The sequence below is a fragment of the Sebastes fasciatus genome, chromosome 19 (assembly GCF_043250625.1).
Source record: "Sebastes fasciatus isolate fSebFas1 chromosome 19, fSebFas1.pri, whole genome shotgun sequence".
Classification (NCBI taxonomy): domain Eukaryota; kingdom Metazoa; phylum Chordata; class Actinopteri; order Perciformes; family Sebastidae; genus Sebastes; species Sebastes fasciatus.
The window spans coordinates 22,426,453-22,449,485 of record NC_133813.1 but is presented as its reverse complement, the minus strand read 5'-3'; the positions used below and the strand labels follow the sequence as shown (position 1 = coordinate 22,449,485).

The 23,033-nt window shown below is 40.9% G+C and overlaps 2 protein-coding genes across 7 annotated transcripts in view; both read left to right on the top strand.

The window, feature by feature from the left end:
• Positions 1-1,833, top strand: part of LOC141756843 (nipped-B-like protein B) — a 28,276-nt gene extending 26,443 nt beyond the window's left edge. For all 6 annotated transcript variants that reach the window (XM_074616748.1, XM_074616751.1, XM_074616746.1 and 3 more), the window contains exons 46-47: positions 480-668; positions 823-1,833. In XM_074616748.1, the coding sequence (XP_074472849.1) occupies positions 480-668; positions 823-1,176 (543 nt within the window). In that variant the 3' untranslated portion in view covers positions 1,177-1,833. The remainder of the gene's footprint in view (positions 1-479; positions 669-822) is intronic.
• Positions 1,834-2,712: 879 nt separating this feature from the next.
• On the top strand, positions 2,713-22,158 carry nup155 (nucleoporin 155). Its single transcript, XM_074618473.1, has 34 exons — positions 2,713-2,867; positions 3,073-3,239; positions 5,438-5,575; positions 5,705-5,801; positions 5,983-6,053; positions 6,148-6,240; positions 6,765-7,028; positions 7,118-7,191; positions 7,301-7,392; positions 7,508-7,605; positions 7,706-7,873; positions 8,681-8,781; positions 9,024-9,194; positions 9,303-9,413; positions 9,653-9,747; positions 9,841-9,926; positions 10,045-10,186; positions 11,151-11,217; positions 11,333-11,448; positions 12,367-12,470; positions 12,646-12,779; positions 12,945-13,136; positions 13,386-13,524; positions 14,430-14,565; positions 14,655-14,808; positions 14,903-15,007; positions 15,144-15,298; positions 15,512-15,641; positions 15,733-15,846; positions 15,937-16,057; positions 17,406-17,516; positions 17,886-18,022; positions 18,159-18,265; positions 20,895-22,158. The coding sequence occupies exons 2-34, from the start codon at positions 3,098-3,100 to the stop codon at positions 21,031-21,033; spliced, it is 4,104 nt and encodes a 1,367-aa protein (XP_074474574.1). The 5' UTR covers positions 2,713-2,867; positions 3,073-3,097; the 3' UTR covers positions 21,034-22,158.
• The last annotated feature ends 875 nt before the right edge of the window (positions 22,159-23,033 follow it).

Genomic DNA, 23,033 nt, shown 5'->3' with positions numbered 1-23,033 from the left:
AGTGATTTAAAGTGCACATATCATGCACATTTCCAGGTTCCTACTTGTATTATGGCTTTCTACCAGAACACATTTACGTGCTTTAATGTTCAAAAAAGATTATTATTTTTCTCATATTGTGTCTGTCTGAATATACCTGTATTCACCCTCTGTTTGAAACGTTCCGTTTTAGCGCCTGTCTCTTTAAGCCCCCCTCCAGAAAAAGCCCAGTCTGCTCGGATTGGCTTGCAAGAAAAACATGGTGCACCTTTGCACCTAGGTTGCCCACAAAACACTGACTGGGTTGTCTTATTTAGCAGATGTGGGTTGGTAGGCACTCCAGATACTCAAAAGTATGTGCACAAGCACTGAAAATGATATGTCTCCTTTGAGAGGTTTTGCATTATTTACACGATATTATCATATGTGTATTATTAACACGATATCAATGTTTCATTTTTAAATATCATGGTTATTGTCAATACCGGTTTATCTCTTAGTTCAAGGTACTGATGGAGCACTTGGATCGTGACGAAGAGGACGAGGAGGGTGAAGCAAGTGCCAATGCCAGAAACAAAGCCATTACTTCACTGCTTAAGGTCCCGAAAACTTCGAACCACAACCACAATAATCACACTGTTCCAGTGGAGTCGGATGAGGAGGAGAGTGAGGAGGAAGAACCCCCTGCGGTAGGAGTTTTAAAACCTTAGAGTAGAGATTACCCATAGGATTCCCATGTTAACTCGGCTGTAATCAAACTATTTCTGCGTATAAAATGTAACATTTCTGTGTGATGCTTCCTGTTTGTTCATGTCGGACACACCCTGCTTCTTCTGTCCACAGCGGAAACCAAGGAAAGGCGGGGAGTCCGCAGAGGACGCAGGTCACCTGAATGAGAGACTGAAGGCCATGGACATCATTGCCCTCTGTTGTCCCAAATACAAAGACAGACCGCAGATTGCCAGGGTCGTCCAGAGGATCAAAACTGGCTACAGTATACACTGGATGACTGGATCTTACTCTGGGCCCTGGGCTGAGGTAAAGAAACGGGACGGTCGCAAAAAGGTGCCTTGGGTTGACACTATCAAGGAGTCAGACATCATTTACAAGAAAATATCTTTGACAAGTGGACAAAAGCTGACGAACAAAGTGGCACAGACGTTACGGGCGCTATACGCCGCCAAGGACGGGGACTGAGAGTTGATCAAACGAAATTACTCAGACAGAAACCCCCTCACAACCCAAATCTATGGGGATCCAATATGTTACAGAGAGAAACCTCTTTAGATTTAAGGACCAGATGGAGGAAAAGTATTGTGAACACTGATCTGTTTGAACACAGATATGTTTAAGTTAAACACGAGAAAAACACAAGAAGGAAATGTTTGGGAAAACATTGTGTGGGAGTTCCTTCGCTGTTGTGCAGCAACTTCGTTGTTTGATTTTTACTCCCACTGTATCATAGTTTAACTAAACACATGTTTATATCTGAACATAATTCTGTAAAAAAATAAACTGAATGTTGGAAATTAGTGTATTGATGATGTTCTTAATAAAGTGTTTTTGGAGTTTAAACTAGCACCAGATGGATTTATTCACTTGACCTGAGCTCCAACAACTTTTAACTTTCCTTTTACTCCTTGTTTTGAACATTCTGTTGTTTACCCACACTGTGTAATGGAGTATCTTTGATATAATTTATTTATGTTAAGAGCAGTGCAGTATCTGTGCCTATATGCAGGGGAAGGTATATTGTTTTTCATATAGATTTTGATGTTATAGAACACAGAGCAAGAAAAAAGTGACCCCCGCTCTTCTGATGGAACAAATACTGCAATAAATTTTTCTTACGTCTTTGTTACTTGTTTGCGTTTATTTTCCCACCTCAGAATATTTATTGTATCATTTTCAAAGTCATCAGGCTCATCTTGTTTTTGGCTATACTGTGATTTCCTCACCTGTGTGACAGAGATCAGGGGGAGTGAAGAAAATCTTAAAAGGGGTTTTCCCTATTCTGATTGGACAGTAAACACAATTTCTCTGAAAAAGAAAAAGATTTTCTTCATTTTGGTAGAAAATGTTAGATCTAAATACACACTATTTCAGTTGAAAGCACCATATGTCTTAACCGTTCCTGTATGAAATCAGATTCATTCTTTTTTAAAAGGGCCTGTTCTACTGCTATGACCCTGTGCATCACTTCGTTATTACTGATGGTTGATCATATGTGACATGCTTTTTGAAGTACAGAAATAGTATCAAAAAGATAAGAAAGGGATCTGAAAACATGCACATTTACAGTAACATTTCAAAGTGTAATAAAATACCATAGGTCTGACATATATGTCTTGTTAAGGGGATTATATTTTCCTTTTTTTGCTGCTGAAATGATCAAAAAGAACTATTTTTATGAATTGAAAAAAATATATACAGTATATTGGATAATAGAAATATATTATTATATAAAGAATAAAAAGGCAATTTAATTTATAATATATCTTCACTGGATATTTTAAGCAACTGGTTGAGTTGAATTTTATTTTTTTGTTTAATTTATTTAATTGTTTGTTTATTTCTAATATCCTTTAAAAAAATGTATATTATTGCATATTTTGTGTTGTGAATCTTCCACATACATAAAACAACATTGACCTTTAGATGGCAGCACAACATTTCACTTGGGACCAGACTGCGGAAAATTAAGGAGACGAAGAAGAAGACCGGAAAAACAACCTTTGACCTCTGCTGCTACCGGATGTTGCTGCCGCAGTGTGCATGAGGTTGGCGGGCTGCGAGGTTTTAGGTGTTTGTTTAAATTCTGCTGCTCAAGTGGTGAACAAAACGTCTTAGCGGAATAACCCAGTATCACGCGGAGTCTTATCAGTCGGGTAAAAGCAACGAAATCACTTTTAAAACACTTTATTTTACACTTAGCTCGCAGTTAGCTCGCATGCTAAATAATAAGGGTTTACTGCTAGCAGTCGGCTAACTCACTCACCGGTTAGCTAACAGTAGCTAGCACTCTCCATTACTCACTTATAACATGTTGCCTGACTTTAACGCTCCTGTTTACCTCTGGTTGTTAACCTGTAGGTGTGTTACCGGTGGTAGCTGAGCCATGCCGTCCAGCGCCGGACCCAGCAGCCCCGCCGCAGCGCTCGCCGAGGCTCTGGAGAACTCGTCCCGGCTGATCGACAGACACCTGCAGGATGACCGCTGCTTTCCGGACCTGTCCGAGCTGCTCTGCGTGCCCTCTCACAGTCAGTACTCACATGAATCAGGGATGAAGCTACGCAACAAATCAAATCAAATCAAATCAATTTATTTTTGTATAGCGTCAAATCACAACAGAAGTTATCTCAAGACGCTTTATATATATAGCAGGTCTATGACCGTACACCATAGTTTAGAGACCCAACAGGATCCACCAAGCGCACTGTGGCCAGGAAGAGAGAGAGAGAGAGAGAGAGAGAGAGAGAGAGAGAGAGAGAGAGAGAGAGAGAGAGAGAGATATAGAAGCAGCCACAATAGCAGTCTAGCAGCTGTAATAGCTAATACAAGTAGGACTGATAACACAAAACCAATAGTGGTGGATGGAAAGAGTGATAATACAACTATCGGAAAGCCAGCACTGTCCAGCATCTCTCCTCAGTACGTCCATGTGTGTTGTTGTGGGACGTCCCTGCGATCGATGCCCGTGCGTTGGTTCCTGCAGCATCAGCATGCTTGCTGGGAGCTCTTGATGTCTTTGGCAGTGATTGAGAAGTGTTATTCTCCAGGCTGCCACATTGTCACTAGGTGTTGGAAATCCCTCGTTAGCATTGGTAGTCCCTCGTACAGACGTAGTTAATTAGGGATGGTAGCAGTTGGTGTCAAGCAGGCACCGACGCGGCAGCAGATGCAGCCACAATACCGGAGACCACCAAGATCCAGGTGAAACCCTGCTCCAAGTGTGCCCATGCTCCAGTAGCTATCAAACTCAAGTGTGTCTGTTGTTAACACTATATGGCTGCCATGCCCAAGTACAAATGGTGGGATAAAGTAACCACAGCTTTGATACAGACAAAGGTAGTCACTGTTGGTACTCTCAAAGGTTGTTTACACAGAGATATACAGTAAGCACAACACAACAAGAATGATTTGAGGAATGATCCTGTGTTATTGAATATGATGACGAAGAAGGTAGAAGCATTCACAGCCCATTAAGTCCAGATAGATAGATAGTAACTTTATTGATCACGAGGGAAATTCAAGTTTCCAGCATCACAGTTCCATAGTGCAAAAACATGTTAGTAAAAAGGCAGTAAAAAAGTTAGTAGTGCAAAGTACAAAAAAAATATACCAGATATAAAAATACAAGGAGATGAAGAAAACTGTTAAAACTGAATATAGTGCAGAGTAACAGCTGTGATACAGGACTATTAAAAAAAGTGAATATAGTGCAGAAGAGACTGTTAAAAATGAGTATAGTGCAGAAGAGACTGTTAAAAATGAGTATAGTGCAGAAGAGACTGTTAAAAATGAGTATAGTGCAGAAGAGACTGTTAAAAATGAGTATAGTGCAGGGTAACTCCAATAGCTTAGTCTATGAAAGTGCACTTTATGCATTATTATCTGTCCTGCAGACCGTCCTCCTTTGTCCCCCCCCCTCCCTAGAGAGGTGTTGTACAGTTTGAGGGCTCGGGGGACAAAGGATTTCCTGAGTCTGTCTGTGGAGCACTTGGGATATATAGCTAGCGTTATATCATATAATTGTAATGCATCAAAAGAAAAAGTTGCCATTCTCTGTGCAGTAATATTGTGATATGGCTTAAAGATAACAGTAGTTTGCAAGCTATATCAAAATACTTTTATGAATTTTTCACACATCAGCTCAACTGTGAAAAGATGAAGACCAAATACTAACCAGATTAATTTACAGAAAGCATCTGCTGTTTACACCTGTGTCATGCCGAGACTTTTTATGACTTTGTCATTATATCCACATTACTGATGATTATTTATGAAATATCTCATTGTGTAAATATTTTGTAGAAGCACCAACGGTCAACCCTCCAATATTGGTCAAAAACATTGTGATATCTGATTTTCTCCATATCGCCCAGCCCTATTTTAGAGTGGCCCTATTGTGACCTGCCCAAGGCACACCTGTGTAATAATCACGCTGTTTAATCAGCAGCTTGATATACCACACCTGTCAGGTGGATGGATTATCTTGGAAAAGGAGAAGTGCTCACTAACACGGATTTTAAGAAATTGATGACCAAAATTTGAGAGAAATAAGTGTTGCGTGCATAGAAAAAGTCTTTTATCTTCAATTTAAACTAGTGAAAATGGGAGCAAAAACTAAAATATTTTTGTTTAGTGTATTTCAACTAGATAGAAAAAAACACAACATTTGATCTGTGGTAAGTGCATAGTCAGTCTTTAACTTTGTTGTTGTTGATTGTGTTGATAGATATGCCATCCCTCTCTGGAGTATCGGACATGGACTACCCCCTCCAGGGACCAGGTTTACTCAGTGTGCCAAATCTGCCGGAGCTCAGTGCAGTCCGCCGAGTCCCTCTGCCACCTGAGCTGGTGGAGCAGTTCAGCCGTATCCTTTCTGTCAATCAGGAAAAACTAATGAAATGCTTTCAATGAACCAAGAGGTTTACATCAGACATATAGCAAAGTTGATGCTTTTTTTATTTTGAATTTGAGTTTCAACTTAACAGTTTTCCAGATATGCAATGTAACTGCATGATGGGAGTTTTTCCAGAGATCTCTCGAGCATGGCTTACTATTGACAATGACATCTTCATGTGGAATTATGAAGATGGGTGAGTACATTTACTTTATATGGGACTGAGTGACAACATTAATGATGAGCATTACATGAAACCAACTGAAGTGCACACACAGTAATGCATTATTAATATTCACTTTTTTGTTGTGAACTTCCACTGATGATAAATCCAGAGTGAAGGCAATTATTTTTTATTTCCGCTATGTCCTTTGCAGAGGAGATGTGGCCTATTTTGATGGCCTTATTGAAACCATTCTTGCAGTAGGCCTTGTGAAACCAAAACAAGGTATGTGTAAACATTTTAAACTGAGCATTGATTAAACATTTTTATTTATTTATTTATTTGAGTATTGTTTATGAGTTTGTGTTTTTCTTCTCAGGGATTTTACAGCCACACATTCACTACCTCTTAGTGTTGGCCACTTCTGTGGATGTAGTGATCCTCGGGCTGAGTTTTCCCAAGGGCCAGGCCGGTGAGTCCTTCCTACAACTCTTGTCACAGTGACACTGCATTTGAGTTGTGCCTTGCAGCATGAAATTATGTAGATGCCAGTGAGGAATATTCTTATGACGCCTTTCTGTTTTCTAATTAATTGAAATTTTAGCCTTAAGAGTTTAACCACTTATCTTAAGTCCTCTGAGGAATCCTGTAGCAAGATAATGATATAATGCTGCAGTACAATAAAAGATGTCCAACTGCTTTAAAGCTGCAAAAAACATGCATAACATGGCAGCTGAATACGTTTCCATTTATGTTGTCTAATATATACAAAGATAGTCATAAGCTAAGCAAATGTGCAAGATAAGGACAGCTGCTGTACTGTAACACTGCCATGTTGTAACTGTGTCTCCCTTTAGACATGCACACGGTTAAGAATCAGTACATAGACAAATGATTCTTGCTAGGTTTTGTTTGTAACAATGCTATTAATATCCTCATGTACCTGTGGTGGTTTATCTGTGTAATCTTTGTGTCTCTCTCTTTCTTTTGTTTTAGGGTTGAATGACAGCATGTGTGGGGGGATGCAGCTACTACCAGACCCCCTCTTCTCGATCCCCACAGACAACACCTACATCCTGTCCGTCACCTCCACAGACCTGGGACGCATCTTTATGGCAGGAAAGGACGGCTGCCTCTATGAGATCGCTTACCAGGCCGAGGCGGGATGGCTGAGCCAGCGCTGCAGAAAAATCAACCACTCAAAAAGCTCCCTGTCCTTCCTCGTCCCCTCTGTGCTCCAGTTCTCCTTCTCTGAAGACGGTAAGGAGAGGGACACAGTCCTATGTGGAAAGAGGTCCTCAATTTATGTAAACATAACTTTAACCTTTTGCTGTCCTTGTGTTCCACAGACCCCATTGTGCAGATTGCTATTGACAACTCCCGCAACACACTATTCACACGGTCCGAGAAAGGTGTCCTGCAGGTATGACGTTTAGGGGATGTCATGTCAATTTTCCACACGTGTGGCTTTTTCTGATTAGCTCAGAAACTAACAAATCTGTGGTGAAATAATTAAAAATGTGTTTATTTAGGTGTACGACCTGGGGGCTGATGGGCAGGGTATGAGTCGTGTGGCAACCATGTCACAGAGCACCATTGTTGGAGCGGCGGGAAACATAGCCAGGTATGTCTGGGTTTGTTGACCCTCAAATGTGTTACGTTTACATCTGTCATTAATTCTCCTTATAGGGAAGTAAGAATTTATTTTCTGTCTCACTGAAACTCTCCTTCCTTTGCAGGACAATTGATCGTTCTGTCTTCAAACCTATTGTCCAGATCTCTGTGATTGACAGATCTGAGTCCTCAGACTGTCACCTGCTCGCTGTCACTCATGCAGGTAAATATTAAAGAACAGTAGTGAGGATGAGCAAAAATTGTGTAGGGTAATATGAAATGTTTATACTTCATGCGGGCTTGCACATATTCTGTTTCTGTAGGTGTGCGTCTCTACTTCAGCACCACACACTTTGCCCTTCCACACCAGAGGCACGTTGCAGTTCGACCTACTCTGCTAGCTTTGGTCCACGTCCGTCTGCCACCAGGGTTTTCTGCATCCTCTACCCTGCAGAAACCTGCAAAGGTCCACAAGGCACTTCACAGCAAAGGTAAACGTATTTTCTCTGCTATTCATCAGCTTATCAGAACGTCCCAATGGAAGTCAACCTCAACATTGTTTTTTTTACTTTTAATTAATGGTCAGCTCACTGGCGTACTGACCCACCGGTGGCAATAACCCATATCTGCCTGTCAAAATTGGCCAAAATTGATGTTTGAATATTCGTTCTAAAAAACACTTAGGTTTTAACTATTCAAATATCTATCCTAACCAACCCTAATCTATACGATACCTCCTCATTTTACTACAAAAACCTAAATAAGGGGGCAGCTGGCTGAAGGGAGATCACCAGGAGATGGCCTGAGAGTCATTTCCAGTAAATATCCCAATATAGACTGTGTTTTCTGTTTAAAAAGTACAAATGTTGGAAGATAGCGAGTACTACTACTCACCCATCTTTTAAGTGGTTGCGTCTCCGGTCTGATCTCGAGTGTACAGCTGATACAGTAGATACGTGGTTGTTTACATGATGTAACGTAACACTTGCTGTTGGGACACGGTGTCTCTTTTTCTGCGGCAGAGTTCTCTGATTACGATTGCTGTTGAATCCTTTCTTTGTTACATTTAATTTGAAAGTGACGTTGTGTGATTCCCGTCATGTGGTGCATTCAGTTTGCACGAGGCAGACAGCTGTGGTAGTGCTGCTTTTCTTTCCTCACAATTGAATATTCATTTTCATATTCAAATATCAGTTTTTTTTACCATTCAAATATATATATATATAGTAAAATGTAGAATATTTCTTGACAGCCTTACTGTAATACCACTTTGTCTTTTCCTCGTTTGAATCTTGCAGGCGTTTTGTTAATGACTGCTTCTGAGACAGAGGACAGTGACATTCTGTGGTGCATCAACCATGACTCCTTCCCCTTCAAGAAACCTTTGATGGAGACTCAGGTTGGCTCATAAGAAACATACAATAAATGGATTAAAATTATAGGTTTCAGCTTAAGGTGTCTTACCACCTGTAGTTGCTGCTCTGTAGTTCAGCTTGTGTATACAAGTGCTTTTTGGTCAGTAATAACATACCTTTGGCTGACATTTCTTTGTCAGATAACAGCTTGTTTTACCACCTAAAAGCAGGCTACAATAGTTAATAGAAACCTTACACTATGCCTCTCTTCTGACTTCTTTTGCAGATGATGTCTAATGTAGATGGACACTCTTGGGCTCTTTGTGCCATTAACGAAGAGAGGCCATCCAAGATGTTTACTCCTCTGAACAAGGAGCAGATCCCAATCACTGATTCACCTGTGGTGGTCCAGCAGCACAACATCCCTCCACAGAAGTTTGTCCTTCTCTCTGCAAAGGTTAAAACTTCTCATCATGTTGCACATATAGTGCTCAATGTTATTACAGTGTGACACAACAATGTCTTAATTTTGTATACTAAGTGCAGACTCCTTGCTGTCCTGTAGGGGAGTCACATCTTCCAGAAACTGCGGCCGGTAGACCAGCTCCGTCACCTGTTGGTGAGCTGTACTGGAGGAGAAAGTGAAGATGTTGAACGTTTCTTCAAGCTGCACAGGGTAAGATATTCACTCTCTAATATTTTATAATCCCCTTATCATGGCCTTTAGCCTTAAACCTATGCGCAACACACATGCATGGTTTCAGGCTACACACATCACCAGCCAGCAGCCTGCATGACACACAAATGCCATCACACAGGATTAAGGCATGCACCGATAGACTAGTGTGCAGGCATATTTCTCTCTCTCACACACACATACAGTATATATTTGAGTTGTTAATCCGTTCTGTACAGGAGGAGCAGGCTGGTGCAACAGCACTGATCCTCGCTTGTTCCAGCGCTGCTTGTGACAGAGAGGTTTCTCAGTGGGCCACCAGAGCTTTCTTCAGGTCAGTTTCTTTATACACGCTCAGATTTACACGTACTCCCAACTGTGCACAAACTAAAAGCAGTTCCTTTGTTTGTTTGTCTGTCGTGATCAGATATGGAGGAGAAGCACAGATGAGATTCCCAGCAGCCATGGGATCTCCCAGTAATGTTGGACCCGTGATGAGCTCTCCAGCACCAGGTACATTATAAGTAAAAACTAACCTGAGGGGAATTATACAGATAAAGACCAAACGTGCCATCTTGAAGTCTTGTGACATTAAACAGTCATTTAGTCATTTCTGTTACTTTCCACTCAGGCATCGTGCCCCCAGCTTTTGGCACACCTTTTGCATCAATGCATTCTGGGTCTGCCCCCATCACACCCATGTCAGCTTGCCCAGAGGTGATTTTCTCAGGGAAACACAACGGCATCTGTGTCTACTTTGCTCGCATTCTTGGGTAAGTAAATCCTGTCACTAAGTGTCATAATTGACACATTTCGAATCTGTCTTCTGTATGCATGTCTATGCACTGATCCGATATCACGCTAAACAGGAACAACAACAACAAAAACGTGTCACTCGCTACCTGATCCGTACATCCTGCCCGATTGCTACTGCACATGTGCAACTCGTTAGCTACTTCTATCATTTTGATTTTGATTGCGGGCACAGTGATAGTTGTCTCCAGAGCTGATGATGGATGAAGTGAGCCATCTCAATTCTTTCTCATCTCTTAGAGTTGCACATGCACAGTACTATAAAAATGTATTTAAGCTGAAGTAGGCGATATTGGAGCAAATATGACTTAAAAATGTTATTTTTATAAAACGGTTGCTCTATTGTGACAGTAGTACATGAAACAGGTAACCTGAAAAAAATCATGTGCCTCTGTGTCCTCCGGTGTAAAACAAGCAGTCAGCTGATCTGAGGTCGGCTGTCCAGCTGCTGTCTATGAGAACCGGCTGTCAATCACTCGTGAAACGGTCAAACTAGGCAGAGTTGATCAAATATGAATCAATATTAAGTTACGTTAATGCCTATTTCTCGCCACAAATGTTTTCAGAATCATCTTGTAGTGCACGGTTTAGCTGTAAAATCAGAAAGTTTGTGACCCAGCAGCCATGTTGAGATCTGTGGAAGGAACGCCAAGCAACGGTCACATGACCGCAGCACAGCCAATAGGAACGCTCTCTCTCGGAAATGACCTGTGATTGGTCAAAGTCTAGTATTATACAGCGGTTAAATTATAATAATATATATATTTTTGTTTTTAATGCACTGGATCAGTACTCTCTATCGGCCGATACGCAAGTTCAGGTATCTGGAAAAATGATGTTGGAACTAATGCTGATGTGTGACGATGGTGTCAATTCTGAACAACATGTCGTTCTCCTCTTTTCCCTGCTGGCTCACTCTAACAGAAATATCTGGGATGGCAGTCTTGCTGTTGAGAAAACCATGAGCAAAGGAAATCAAACTGTCACTATTGTAAGTATTTATGATTTAAACCAGAGATTTATTTAACAGCTTAATAGTGATTGTGTATTTAGAATGATGCCAGTAGTGGTTAGTTAACACTAAGTGTTATCTGTTGTCTCCACAGTTGGAAAGCAGCGTTGGTTCGTTTGAACTGGAGGCGGTACTTATGGAGCTCTGCGGTTTGCGAGAGTTTCTTGATAAAAACTCTCAGTTCAGTCCATCCGCTCTTGGTGCTGCAAGGTAAGAGCTCCTTCTCTGCTTCCTTAGTTTTGCATTGAACAATTGGTGTGTTGATGCCTTGATAGGTTCTGTTAGTTCTCAAACATAATGGCACACACCTTTCCTGACCCTTGCTCAGGTGTCATCACATGACGCACAGGACTTAGTTCATGTCATAATAGGTGGTTGTGTTTCTAATTTTTGGGCTAATCAGACCTAATGTTAGGGAAGTCACGGTGAGGACATTTTCCCACCGGTTAATAAACTTGTTACAACACCGGTGTTACCGATTACATCGGACAATTTCCAAGAAATAAAGACCTCCGCTGTGCACACCGGCTGTGACCGCTCCGTCCTCCTCACGCCGATTGCCTCATTAACGTTATGGTTTCCTTATAGCATTGGGTTTAAATACGAAATATTGCCAAACAGGCGCTTTTGCTTTTTGCTTTGACACCAAATCCTTCACCATCGTCTTGTCGGTCAACTCTCTCTCCTCCCGTGTTTGTGAAATCTGACTCCTGCTCCTCTGTGCTGAGACTCCGTATGGAGCAGACACTTTCACTTTAGGTTTATAGCGTCTGTTGTCTGACTATCTATTGATAACACGCCGCTGGTACGCGGAAATTAACTAAATGGGTTTTATTTATATGAAAAAAGCGAAACGACGGTGGGCAAGTGATGTGATCGGTGTATGCCCGAACACCGGTAACACCAACTACAGTGGCAAGCCTACCTAAGAAGTACAAAATCAAAGCTGTATTTTAATGATGAAGGCCTTCTCAAGCTCATAATGACCTATAATGTGGCTAACATGGAAAATAGATACTAGGTACTTCCCACATGAAAGTAGAACCTTCAAAAATAGGATCCAGATCTGATAAAACTGAGTCTTGTTTCCCATCCCCCCTGAATAACATCTGTTCTGCCCCCTGTTAGTTTCAGCTCCCCTGCCAACCTGCAGCAAAGGCTGCTGGGATTTATGCGTCCTGACGGAGCCAACTCTCAGCAGGTCCAGCAGGAGCTCCAGAGGAAATATCACAGTGAGTTATGAGTGCAGGCTTCCACATTTTTCTGAATATTATCATGAGAATCAATATTCCAAATATCAATGATGCTATAAATCAACATGAAAAAAGTAAATGTTGAGCTTTGATGTCCTTATTCCTTTGAATTCCTGCAAGTCTCGTCTCTTTGTGTTTCCATCTCTGTATCCAGCCAAGGCTCAGGTCTATGAGAAAGTGTCCCTGCAGGGCATCCAGCAGTTAGTTCATCGCTCCTATCAGACTCTGGCCCTCTTGAAGCTTCTCTGTGATCATCAGTTCAGCCTCATTATGTCTGAGCTGCCAAAGGTACATGTGATAACTGCAGATGCTCATACATCATCACTGCGGTATTCTTCTACATGCCTTCCTCGATGTAATACCTTTTTGTTTTCAGCTAAAAGCCCGGTGTACAATGTGAGCTCTGCATTGTTCGGCTCATTACTCACTCTGCTACTGTTTCTGTGTTTGTAGGAGTTTCAAGAGCAGATGAAGGGAGCAAGTTTCAAGGATGTAGTTATCCGGGGCAAGGAGCTGTCTGGAGCGCTCATCACAGCACTCATTAATGTCTACATCAAAGATAATGCCTCTGTGGAGGCCATCAGCAATCACCTGCGCGACATCTGTCCCCTGCTGTACAGCAGCGATGACAGCGTTTGCTCCAAGGTACAAACATATGGTGTTTTAGGTCATTGAAAGTTTTTTAAAATAGGTAGTAGCTATAGTTAAATGTGTCTGTCTTTATTACAGCTTCAGGGGGCTGCTATTTTAGTTTATTGATGTCGTGGTGCTTTCACATTTCTTGCCATTTGCAGGATAATTTTAGGGGCATCAAAGTCTAATAAAAGGTATTGATTTACCCACATTGATTCATGTGTCTCAGTACTGACTTCGTTGCTTTTGTCTCCCACTCAGGCTAATGAGTTGCTGCAGAGTTCTAAGCAGATTCAGAATAAAGCAGATAAAGAGCGAACACTGAGGGAGTCTCTACGGCTCTATCAGCAGATCAGCCAACACACAGATCTGCCGCTGATCTGCTCCCAGTACAGACAAGGTAAGGACACAAGACGCACTTTCTATATTTGTGTATTTAATAAGGGCTGTCAATCGATTAGAATATTTAATCACGATTAATCACATGATTTTCCATAGTTAATCGCAATTTAATTGCACATATTTTATCTGTTCAAAATGTACCTTAAAGGGAGAATTGTCAAGTATTTAATACTCTTATCAACATGGGAGTGGGCAAATATGCTTGCTTTTTGCAAATGTATGTATATATTTATTATTGGAAATCAATTAACAACACAAAACAATGACAGATATTGTCCAGAAACCCTCACAGGTACTGCATTTAGCATAAAAAAATATGCTCAAATCATAACATGGCAAACTGCAGCCCAACAGACAACAACAGCTGTCAGTGTGTCAGTGTGCTGACTTGACTATGACTTGACCCAAACTGCATGTGAATCATAAAGTGGGCATGTCTGTAAAGGGGAGACTCGTGGGTACCAAGAGAACCCATTTTCATTTGCATATCTTGAGGTCAGAGGTCAAGGGACCCCTTTGAAAATGGCCATGACAGTTTTTCTTCGCAAAAATTTAGCGCAAGTTTGGAGCGTTATTTAGCCTCCTTCACAAGCTATAATAACATGGTTGGTACCAATAGATTCCTTAGGTATTCTAGTTTAATATGATGCCAGTATGTTCTCTCTAAGTCCGCTACAACCTCCGAAAGATTGAATAGCGGTCGGGCCCGATGGCAACCTGTCGGATTTTTAAGGTTAACTCAAAATCGCAAGTTGTGTTAATGCGTTAAAGAAATTAGTGGCGTTAAGACAAATTTGCCTTAACGCGTTATCATGTTAACTTTGACAGCCCTAGTATTTAATATGTTGAATAATGCTATTATTTATTTAGTGATACTAATACTGCTAAACTAAATTGTCTCAGTGCGTTTCTACGAGGGAGTCCTTGAGTTGTGCCTCACAGCAGCAGACAAGAAGGATCCACAGAGACTGGGGCCCCACTTCTACAAGAACGGAGAGCCTGAGGAGGACGGAGTGGGACAGCAGGCCTTCCACGAAAGGTAACACAAGAAAGAAGTAGCACACGAATCAGCCTCATTGATTAGCCGATCGTCACCAACACGTTTCACCCTTCCTCTGTCTGCTCCAGACTTTCGTGTTATAAGTGCATCACAGACACCATGCAGGAGCTGGTGAACCAGAGCAAAGCCGCCCCTCAGTCCCCCAGCGTCCCTAAGCAGCCTGGTCCTCCTGTCATGACCTCTGACCCGAACATGCTCAGTAATGAAGAAGCTACAGCTCATGTGAGTAAGACGGGGGACAGTTGATGCTTATTTCTTGCCACAGCAGTGTTATCATGATCTGCATTATTAATGAAAATATGTTGTTCTCTTGTAGTTTGAGCAGATCCTCGGTCTGGCTCAGAGGTCTCAGGACGAGCTGTTTCATATCGCTCTGTACAACTGGCTGATCCAGGCCGACCTGACTGACAAGCTGCTAGAGGTAGTGTATCTGTTCATGTGTTCACACCCACAAGCTGTTGTGTTTTCTGACGAATTGAGACACTTTACAGGTGTTTCTGTAATTACATGCCATTGGCCTGATAGCAGTCTTTTTTTATTTGTCCTCTGTTGTCCAGGTGAATTCTCCGTACCTGGAGGAACATCTGATGCATATGATCAAGCAGGACCAGAGTAAGGTGCACAATATGGACCTGTTGTGGCGCTACTACGAGAAGAACCGTAACTTTGGCAAGGCAGCTCATGTACTGGCCCGTCTCGCTGACATGCACAGGTTTGGACACAACAACTGGATAATGAGATTCATTCTGGTAGATGTTAACATATCTCCAGAAAACACATACGAACAACCTCCCAACGCCGACTCTTCAGCAAACCCTTTGTTACCACATATACTGTATATACACTCCATGGACTCTTTCTAATTGTTTTCTGAAGTGAAGACGTGATTTTTAAAAAGTATCTTGTTCGTTCTCTGATTATGCAGCACTGAGATTTCGTTGAAGCAGCGTTTGGAGTACATCGCCCGAGCCATCCTGTCTGCTAAGAGTTCCTCCTGCATCTCAGCTCAAGCATCTGATGGAGAGTTCCTTCACGAGCTGGAAGAAAAGATGGAGGTGCGTATGCGGTGGTGATAACGGTGAAAGTAATTTAGGAGTGATCCGGCGTTGTAACAACTCAATTTCTGTGTTTGGTTCCCCTTTCCAGCTTGTGCGTATCCAAGTACAGATCCAGGATACCCTGATCAGACAGTACTCCCATCATCCCTCAGTGAAAAATGTCATCTCTCAGTTGGACTCTGAGCTTATGGACATCACCAAGGTAACATGCTGACAAGGATTATAAAGAATTTTCATTCAAGTCAATGAAAAATGTTTATAAATGCTGAATTAATGTTCTGCTCTGGTGTAGCTCTACGGGGAGTTTGCGGACCATTACAAGTTGTCCGAGTGCAAGCTGGCCATCATTCACTGTGCAGGACACTCTGACCCAATCCTGGTACACTCTCTGTGGCAGGAGATCATGGAAAAAGGCAAGTGAAATGTCAACACCTCGCAAAAATGTACCCCTGCCTAACCTTACAGACCCACTTAGACCCGTTTTTGTCTTTCTTAGGGGGGTACAGGGAATACAGAAGGTCTTTAGGGGGCGATAGCAGGTCAATGGTAGATGTGATGTACATCATCTGAAAGCTGGGAACCGGAAGATGAATGTAGATTAATACTGTGTGTCAAGTTGTTCAAGTCATAAATAAAAAAGAAACATTAATTAAATAATTAATTAATTAAAATAAATTGTTAAAGTGTATAAGGGTTTAGAACATTGTGATAGAAGTATATGATGGCCTTTCTCGTGCTCTATTATATCTCATAAATTGTTGCAGCAAATTTGGGGTTGATACCATTTGTTACACAGATTTGGTGCTAAATTTAACCATCTTTTGCCACTGGAGAATTTATAAAGATGATCAATAATCCCTCCAAAATACCACATTAAGACACCAAGACCTTGAGGAACACTATAGAAAAAGCCATGCTGTGATTTGGTATCAAAAACGTTTGACATCTGGAGATTTCTGCAAGAATTGCATTCTTTAATTTGATTGGATGGCGAGCACTTCTGTTCTGGAAACTGCTCAGAAACCCCCGTATTGTCAATCTAGCTAGGAAAGCCATCCATCCTCTGAATGCTCTTGGTCTCTAGTTTGTGGTTGTAAAGTTTCATGAGGCTGTGATTATCCTAGAGGTCACTACAGGTCATTTTATACAGTGAAGTCAAGTCTCAAAAAATGGCCTCACTACAATGGACTAACATCATCACACATGAATACAGTTGGGCTCATTGGATCCACAAGAGTCTCAGCTTTACAGTCATACCCAATTTATGTAATTCTAAGACTGTTAGTATGCAGAAATATTCAAACATCATTTTTAGAATAGGCAAAAATAACACATTTATACTGCGTGCAAACATCTGCATGGTTTTTGCCCCAAAACTGCATGTGATTATCATAAAGAGGGCATATCTGTAAAGGGGAGACTCGTGGGTACCCATAGAACTCATTTTCATCCACATATCAGAGGTCAAGGGACCCCTGTGGAAATGGCCATGTCAGTTTTTCCTCGCCAAAATCTAGCCTAACTTTGGAGCGTTATTTGGCGTTCTTCACGACAAGCTGACGTGGTTGGTACCGATGGATTTTTGAGGGTTTCTAGTTTCATATGATATATGTACCTTCACTCTAGTTCTAAAACTGATTCTGCTATATCCTCTGAAAGACAGTAAAGTCGGCGATCCTTTGGGTCTCAGAGGGTTAAAAATGCCTTTCCCATGCCATATGTGATGTTGGTGTCAGTGATGATTGTTTTTATCTTGTCTAGAACTGGGAGACAGCGTGGCTATGAGTCCAACAGACAGGATGAGGACTCTCAGTCTGAAACTGGTATCGCTGGGGAAGATTTACGCCGGAACACCAAGATATTTCCCTCTGGGTGAGCGTTCATACCTTCCTGTAATCATGTTCAGTTTTCCTCTCGTTTGATTTTTCCAGCTTGCTGTTTACTATTTCGTTAACAGTAATATAATTAGACTTCCCCCTTGCATCATTTATGTCAGCGTGTCTCAGCGGTACAGGCCTGCAGGGTCGTACTCGTGCTCTAGGTGATTGCTTAATTATCCTCTCATTACAACCAGCCTGTTCAAACTCGTCTTCTCTGTGGAGACAATGATTCATTTTATATACATCCTTGCACGCATGCACAGAATCAATTATGTCAGAGGCAAAACATTCCCCCCCCCGGCGATGAACAAATTGCTGAGCATGCAATGCTAACAAGTACCGATATGTGCTGTGATTGTAGAGTTCCTCGTAAAGTTTCTAGAGCAGGAGGTGTGTCGGCTGAACTGGGACGTGGGCTTCGTCACCTGCACCATGCAGGAGATTGGAGTGCAGCTGCCACGTCTTCTGGAGGTCTATGACCAACTCTTCAAAACTCGGGTAATTGCTTCAGATATCATGTTTCAATGCATCACTTTTGCTAATATTGATGCACATGAGTATAAGCTGCACTTCTTGTGGATTGAGCATTTAATTGTCTCTTACTTAAATCCACCAATGTGCCTCTTGCCTGTAGGATCCCTGTTGGCAGCGGCTGAAGAAACCTCTCCACTTGGTGGAGTGTATCCACGTGCTTCTGTCAGGATACGTGGATGATCCCAGCAGAGTACCAACCTATGACAGGTAATCAATGTCTGAGTGGCTGTTCAGCTGCTGGCCTGTAGTGGGCGCTGTATGGTTGGGTTTGTGTTTACAGAGACATAAGAAAAATCCCTGTGACAGTTAATGCTGTATCCTACCAGATTGTCCTAAAGCAAGACAAGAACCTCTCCTTACTGACTCACTTTATTCTAAACTGCTCTAGATACAATCCTGAACTGTAATTGTGGTTTTGGATTAAACCTGCCACTGTCTACACATGACTTAACCATTTAAAAACGGGCCGCGGGAGATTGCTGTTTGCATGATCCTGTTTAAATCGATCTAAAATAAAAACCATAATAGCTAGAGCATTCATTATTTTTTGCAGCAGAAAGCTAAGGCTTCTCTCTTTCGCTTCCTCACATTTTACGCTTGTGATGACGTCATTATGTTAGGTTAGGTGCGGTACAAAACGTGGTGAAACGCATAGTGGTACCAGGGTATTGCCGCGTAATGGCTGGGATCCTGTTTAAATCATAGATCTATGGTTTGAATCGATGTAAAATAAAAATCATAGCATTCCTTCTTTTTGCAGCAGAAAGCTAAGGCTTCTGTCTTTCGCATCCTCAGTCCTCATTACGTTACATGCGGAACGTAATGAAACTATCAAAACGTCTTTGCACTCAATCTGCTCATAAAAAGTAGCATATCTCAAAAACAAAAAAAATTGATATCTTTTGGATTAATGTGTTTTGTGTGTTTATTTCGTAACATTCTATGTTAAAAACATGTCAGATTTTTGTATTAAGGACATAATTTCAATACTTTTATCAATTACAATAGTTTCTTAACTTACATAATCTTTTAGCATAGGTTGTACAGATTTTATGGATATGAAGCGTTTGAAGATACCGATGTACAAAAATACCAATGTACCATTTCTATTGCAGAGCTCAAAGAGTTAAATAACAGAGTCAAATTTTTTGTAATAGTATCTCCAGTGAAAGCAGCAAAATGATTACCATTGGAAAAACAGCTCTCATCTTGATCATACTGGGTTGTTTTTTGGAGGAAGAGGCATTTTTGCTGTTTCTAAGCAGTACTGCTTAGAAACAGCAAAAATGCCTCTTCCATCATGTCTGTCAATCACTTGTGTGCTACCACCAGCAGCTGCCTTCTGTCAGTGAAACACACAGTAGATCGATGGATATAAAACCTTACCTTAAACTCCAAATGTCCACTAATGTTTGTCCAAGCTTGATGCTTATAGTTTGCATCAAGATCATTTCTCTGAGGTCTGATTGCATTGCTTCAGAAGCACTCGTCACTGGGGGTTGTTATTTGAAGGATAAATTCACATTTATTCTAGTCTGTCTTCAAGGTGCTAAATTCTAGGGATGGGTTATGATTTTCGATTTTTCGAATAGTTGTTAATTGTAATTATTCGAATAATAATCAAATAATTCCCAGTGATTTTCGAATAGTATTTTTGCTTGTAATGCACATCCCTACTAAATTCGATATCCAGAGGATTAATATAGCAGCAAACAACTATTTGCTATGTTAAGATATAGAGGAGTAATGTCTACCTGAGCAGAGAATTAAGTCACTCTCCCTCTGTGTGTATTGTAAACCAAGCTTTTCCGTGCTTCGTTTACATCGCCTGGTCGGCCGCGCGTGCTTTTAGTGCATGTTTGTGCATGTGAGCGTACCCCACTGGCTAGCTCACCGGCGCCGTTCTGCACTGCTCTCATACGGCGGTTACAGCTGATAACGACGGCGTTGACTCATCGCGGAAGCGTAGCGCCCACCCTCCGGTTCCCCCTCAGGTTAACACTGTTAGCTCTGTCACCACTGTTGCCGTTGTTTCCACTGTTAGCACCGTTAGCTACGAGCCGCCAACAATAGAAATGCTCCCAAACTTGCATTTGGCACCTTTAAAACAATACTCACATATCCATAGGTACATTGAAAGTAGGATTGGGCGATATGAGGGTAGTGCGAAGGTAGAAATGTGTCCACCGGTAGAGATTTAGCAATACCATTTTGACTGCGGTAGCAATTCTTGCAATATCCAGCTGCCTTGCATTGTAACGTGAAACCTGTAACACTTGGAATTATTGGTCCCTTATAGAACCTTAAAGCTTCCATTTTGACAGAACTTTAGTTTTACTGTTTTGAGTCTTTTGTTGCAAATAAAAAAAGAAAATGTGATGAAGTAAGGTATGGTTATTTTCAACCATTTCTTAATTGAATTTACAGAACAATTACTGTATCGTGATATATACCATTACCGTGAAATGACACATACCATGATTAGAAGATTTTGGCCATATCGCCCACTCCTAAGGAAAGGTTTATTGGTCGCTGTAATTGTTCCTCCTGTCTGCACTGGTCGTGAAGTAATCACTTCCTAAAGCAATTTCTATGTAAGAGATGGATAGTAGATATCTTCCAAAGTTATGGTCTTTTTAGTACAAATTTCCCTCCACCACAGCTCAGCAAGTAAACACTGTCTAAGGAAACACAAAGAGGTTTGATTTGAGTCACTGAGACTACTGAAGCCTCATTATAGCTTCAGCAAGGTGCCTAGTGTGCTGCTGAGACTGTCAAAACCTTTAGTAAACCTACAGTAAACTTGGTCTAACAGCTTGTTTTCCCTCCATTTCAGACGCAGATTCACTAACGTGTGTCTCGACAACATCTGCGGATACCTTGTGGAGCTGCAGTCGCTGAGCCCGAACTCGGCCCTCCAACAAACCATCGGCAACTTCAAGTCGCTGCAGGCGAAGCTGGAGAAACTCCACTGACGCTGCTGATAACGTTCTTCACAGGACAAGGGACAGGTGACCTCTGGATCTCACACTGTTGGCCTTAATTAAACAGCTGATTTAAAAGTGTGATTACACGATCGGCACAAACACACACACAACATGATGATGTTTGTATTCCACAGTAGTGTTTGCATCTTCTTCTCCTTCAGTCTGATTAGCGAGTGCGTGTTGTTTAGGAACAGATGGAGACCGAAGAGACAAGTTTTATAACTTATTTAATACATTTTGTTATAAGTCTAAACATTGTGCTGAAATACAACTTTGGAAAGCAAGGCACTGTTGGTTATTTGCTTTGTGTGCAAATAGCTAAAAATGACAAGATATTTGAGTTACCTTTGTTTATACAAACATAAAATAGCTCTGAATTTTACAGGTGAGTTTTCATATATTGAAAATTATTGACGATTGATTTGGGATGTTATATGAATCCACTTAGTAAATGTACCCTACCACAGCCTTTCAGTCACAGGGGAATCATTTTTCAGTTCAGTGTTGGATGTTGTAATTATGTACATAACTTGGCCATAATGTTGTCTCCCGCCAAAGGTCATGCACACACCTAAACATTTTTTTTTCACGAGTTATTATTTACAGTGTTTTGTCGACTTGGCTGATAAATTTAACAGTGTTTGATTGTTTTGAATGTAGAAGACATTTTTAAAACGGTGCAGTTCACAGTGCTACACTGAAAACTTTGAGAGGAAAAAAAATCATAAAACATTTTTATAAAGAAATAAAACTTGTCATTGATTTTGTGTATGAGGAAGTTTTGAAAACACTATACAGAAAGTAGTTACCTGTGAACCAACAAACTTGCATTCTAAATTTTTACAAATGATTATCAGCAGAAAGGAAGATTAAATTACATTGGGGGTGATAATGTGACACTGCAGAGGGAGTGCGATAATGGACTTAATGTCTTCACTGTTTGTGTTTACATAATTATCTTTAATTGAAAAGGGCACTCAGGGTTCCTTACAGTCATCACCATCAGGGCAGTAATTGCTAAAGGTTTTTTTTTTCCTCCAATTTGCTGTGCACTCGAGTGCACAATTATGCTAAATTTGTTGCCTTGTGAAAAATAAAATAATTTTAACTTGATGCTGGGTTGATTTCTCTCAATGACACTACAAGTGCCATTAAAGTGTACCATACAAAACGTTTACAGGATAAGATGAGACTAATAATAATACACTCAGTGTGGACAGTCCCACCTCCTCCATCAAATCTAACTTATTTTTAAATGTACAGTGTCTTTAGGCATCCAAGTATATAACAGGTAGCTAGTTTGTGCTTTTGTAATCTGCAGAGTGAGCAGCAATGTTATATTTTTTACCTACTATATTAACTTTATTTTTTTGCTGTAGAAATAAGATAAATATTTTACATAGCTTTTCAAAATAAAGTTACAAAGTATTGCATTAAGAGGTAAAAGACTGAACAAGTGGCAAACAAATTAAATAAGGTAAAAAGCAACAAAAAATATGACATTTATATATATCATCAAATAGAATAAATACCTTCTGATAAGCTTCAACACAACATTTAAGATTTAAGATGATACTGACTCTTGTCGGCCTGAGATCATCGGGCAGGATGTTAAAGCTGTGTCAAAGCCCTGACAATAAAATCTCTGTCCATTTTTTCTTAAATTTAGGTCGACGTAAGGTTAAAAACGTGCAACTTTTGAGAAACAGACACCAGAAACAGCAGGGTGTACAAGTTGATACATAGTATAGTAGTGTTGTCAGCATATCAAAGTATCGATACTGAATATTTGAAACGGTTTCAATACTCATTTTCCACAGTATCGATACACGGGTACCTGCGCATTCTGCTCTCTCTTCTCTCTGACAGCAGGTTAACACACACACACACGCACGCACGCACACACACACACACACACACACACTGCTATTTATCTTTTTACTAAAAATAAAAAATTGTATGCCCTCAACGTGTCAATTTTTCTCTGC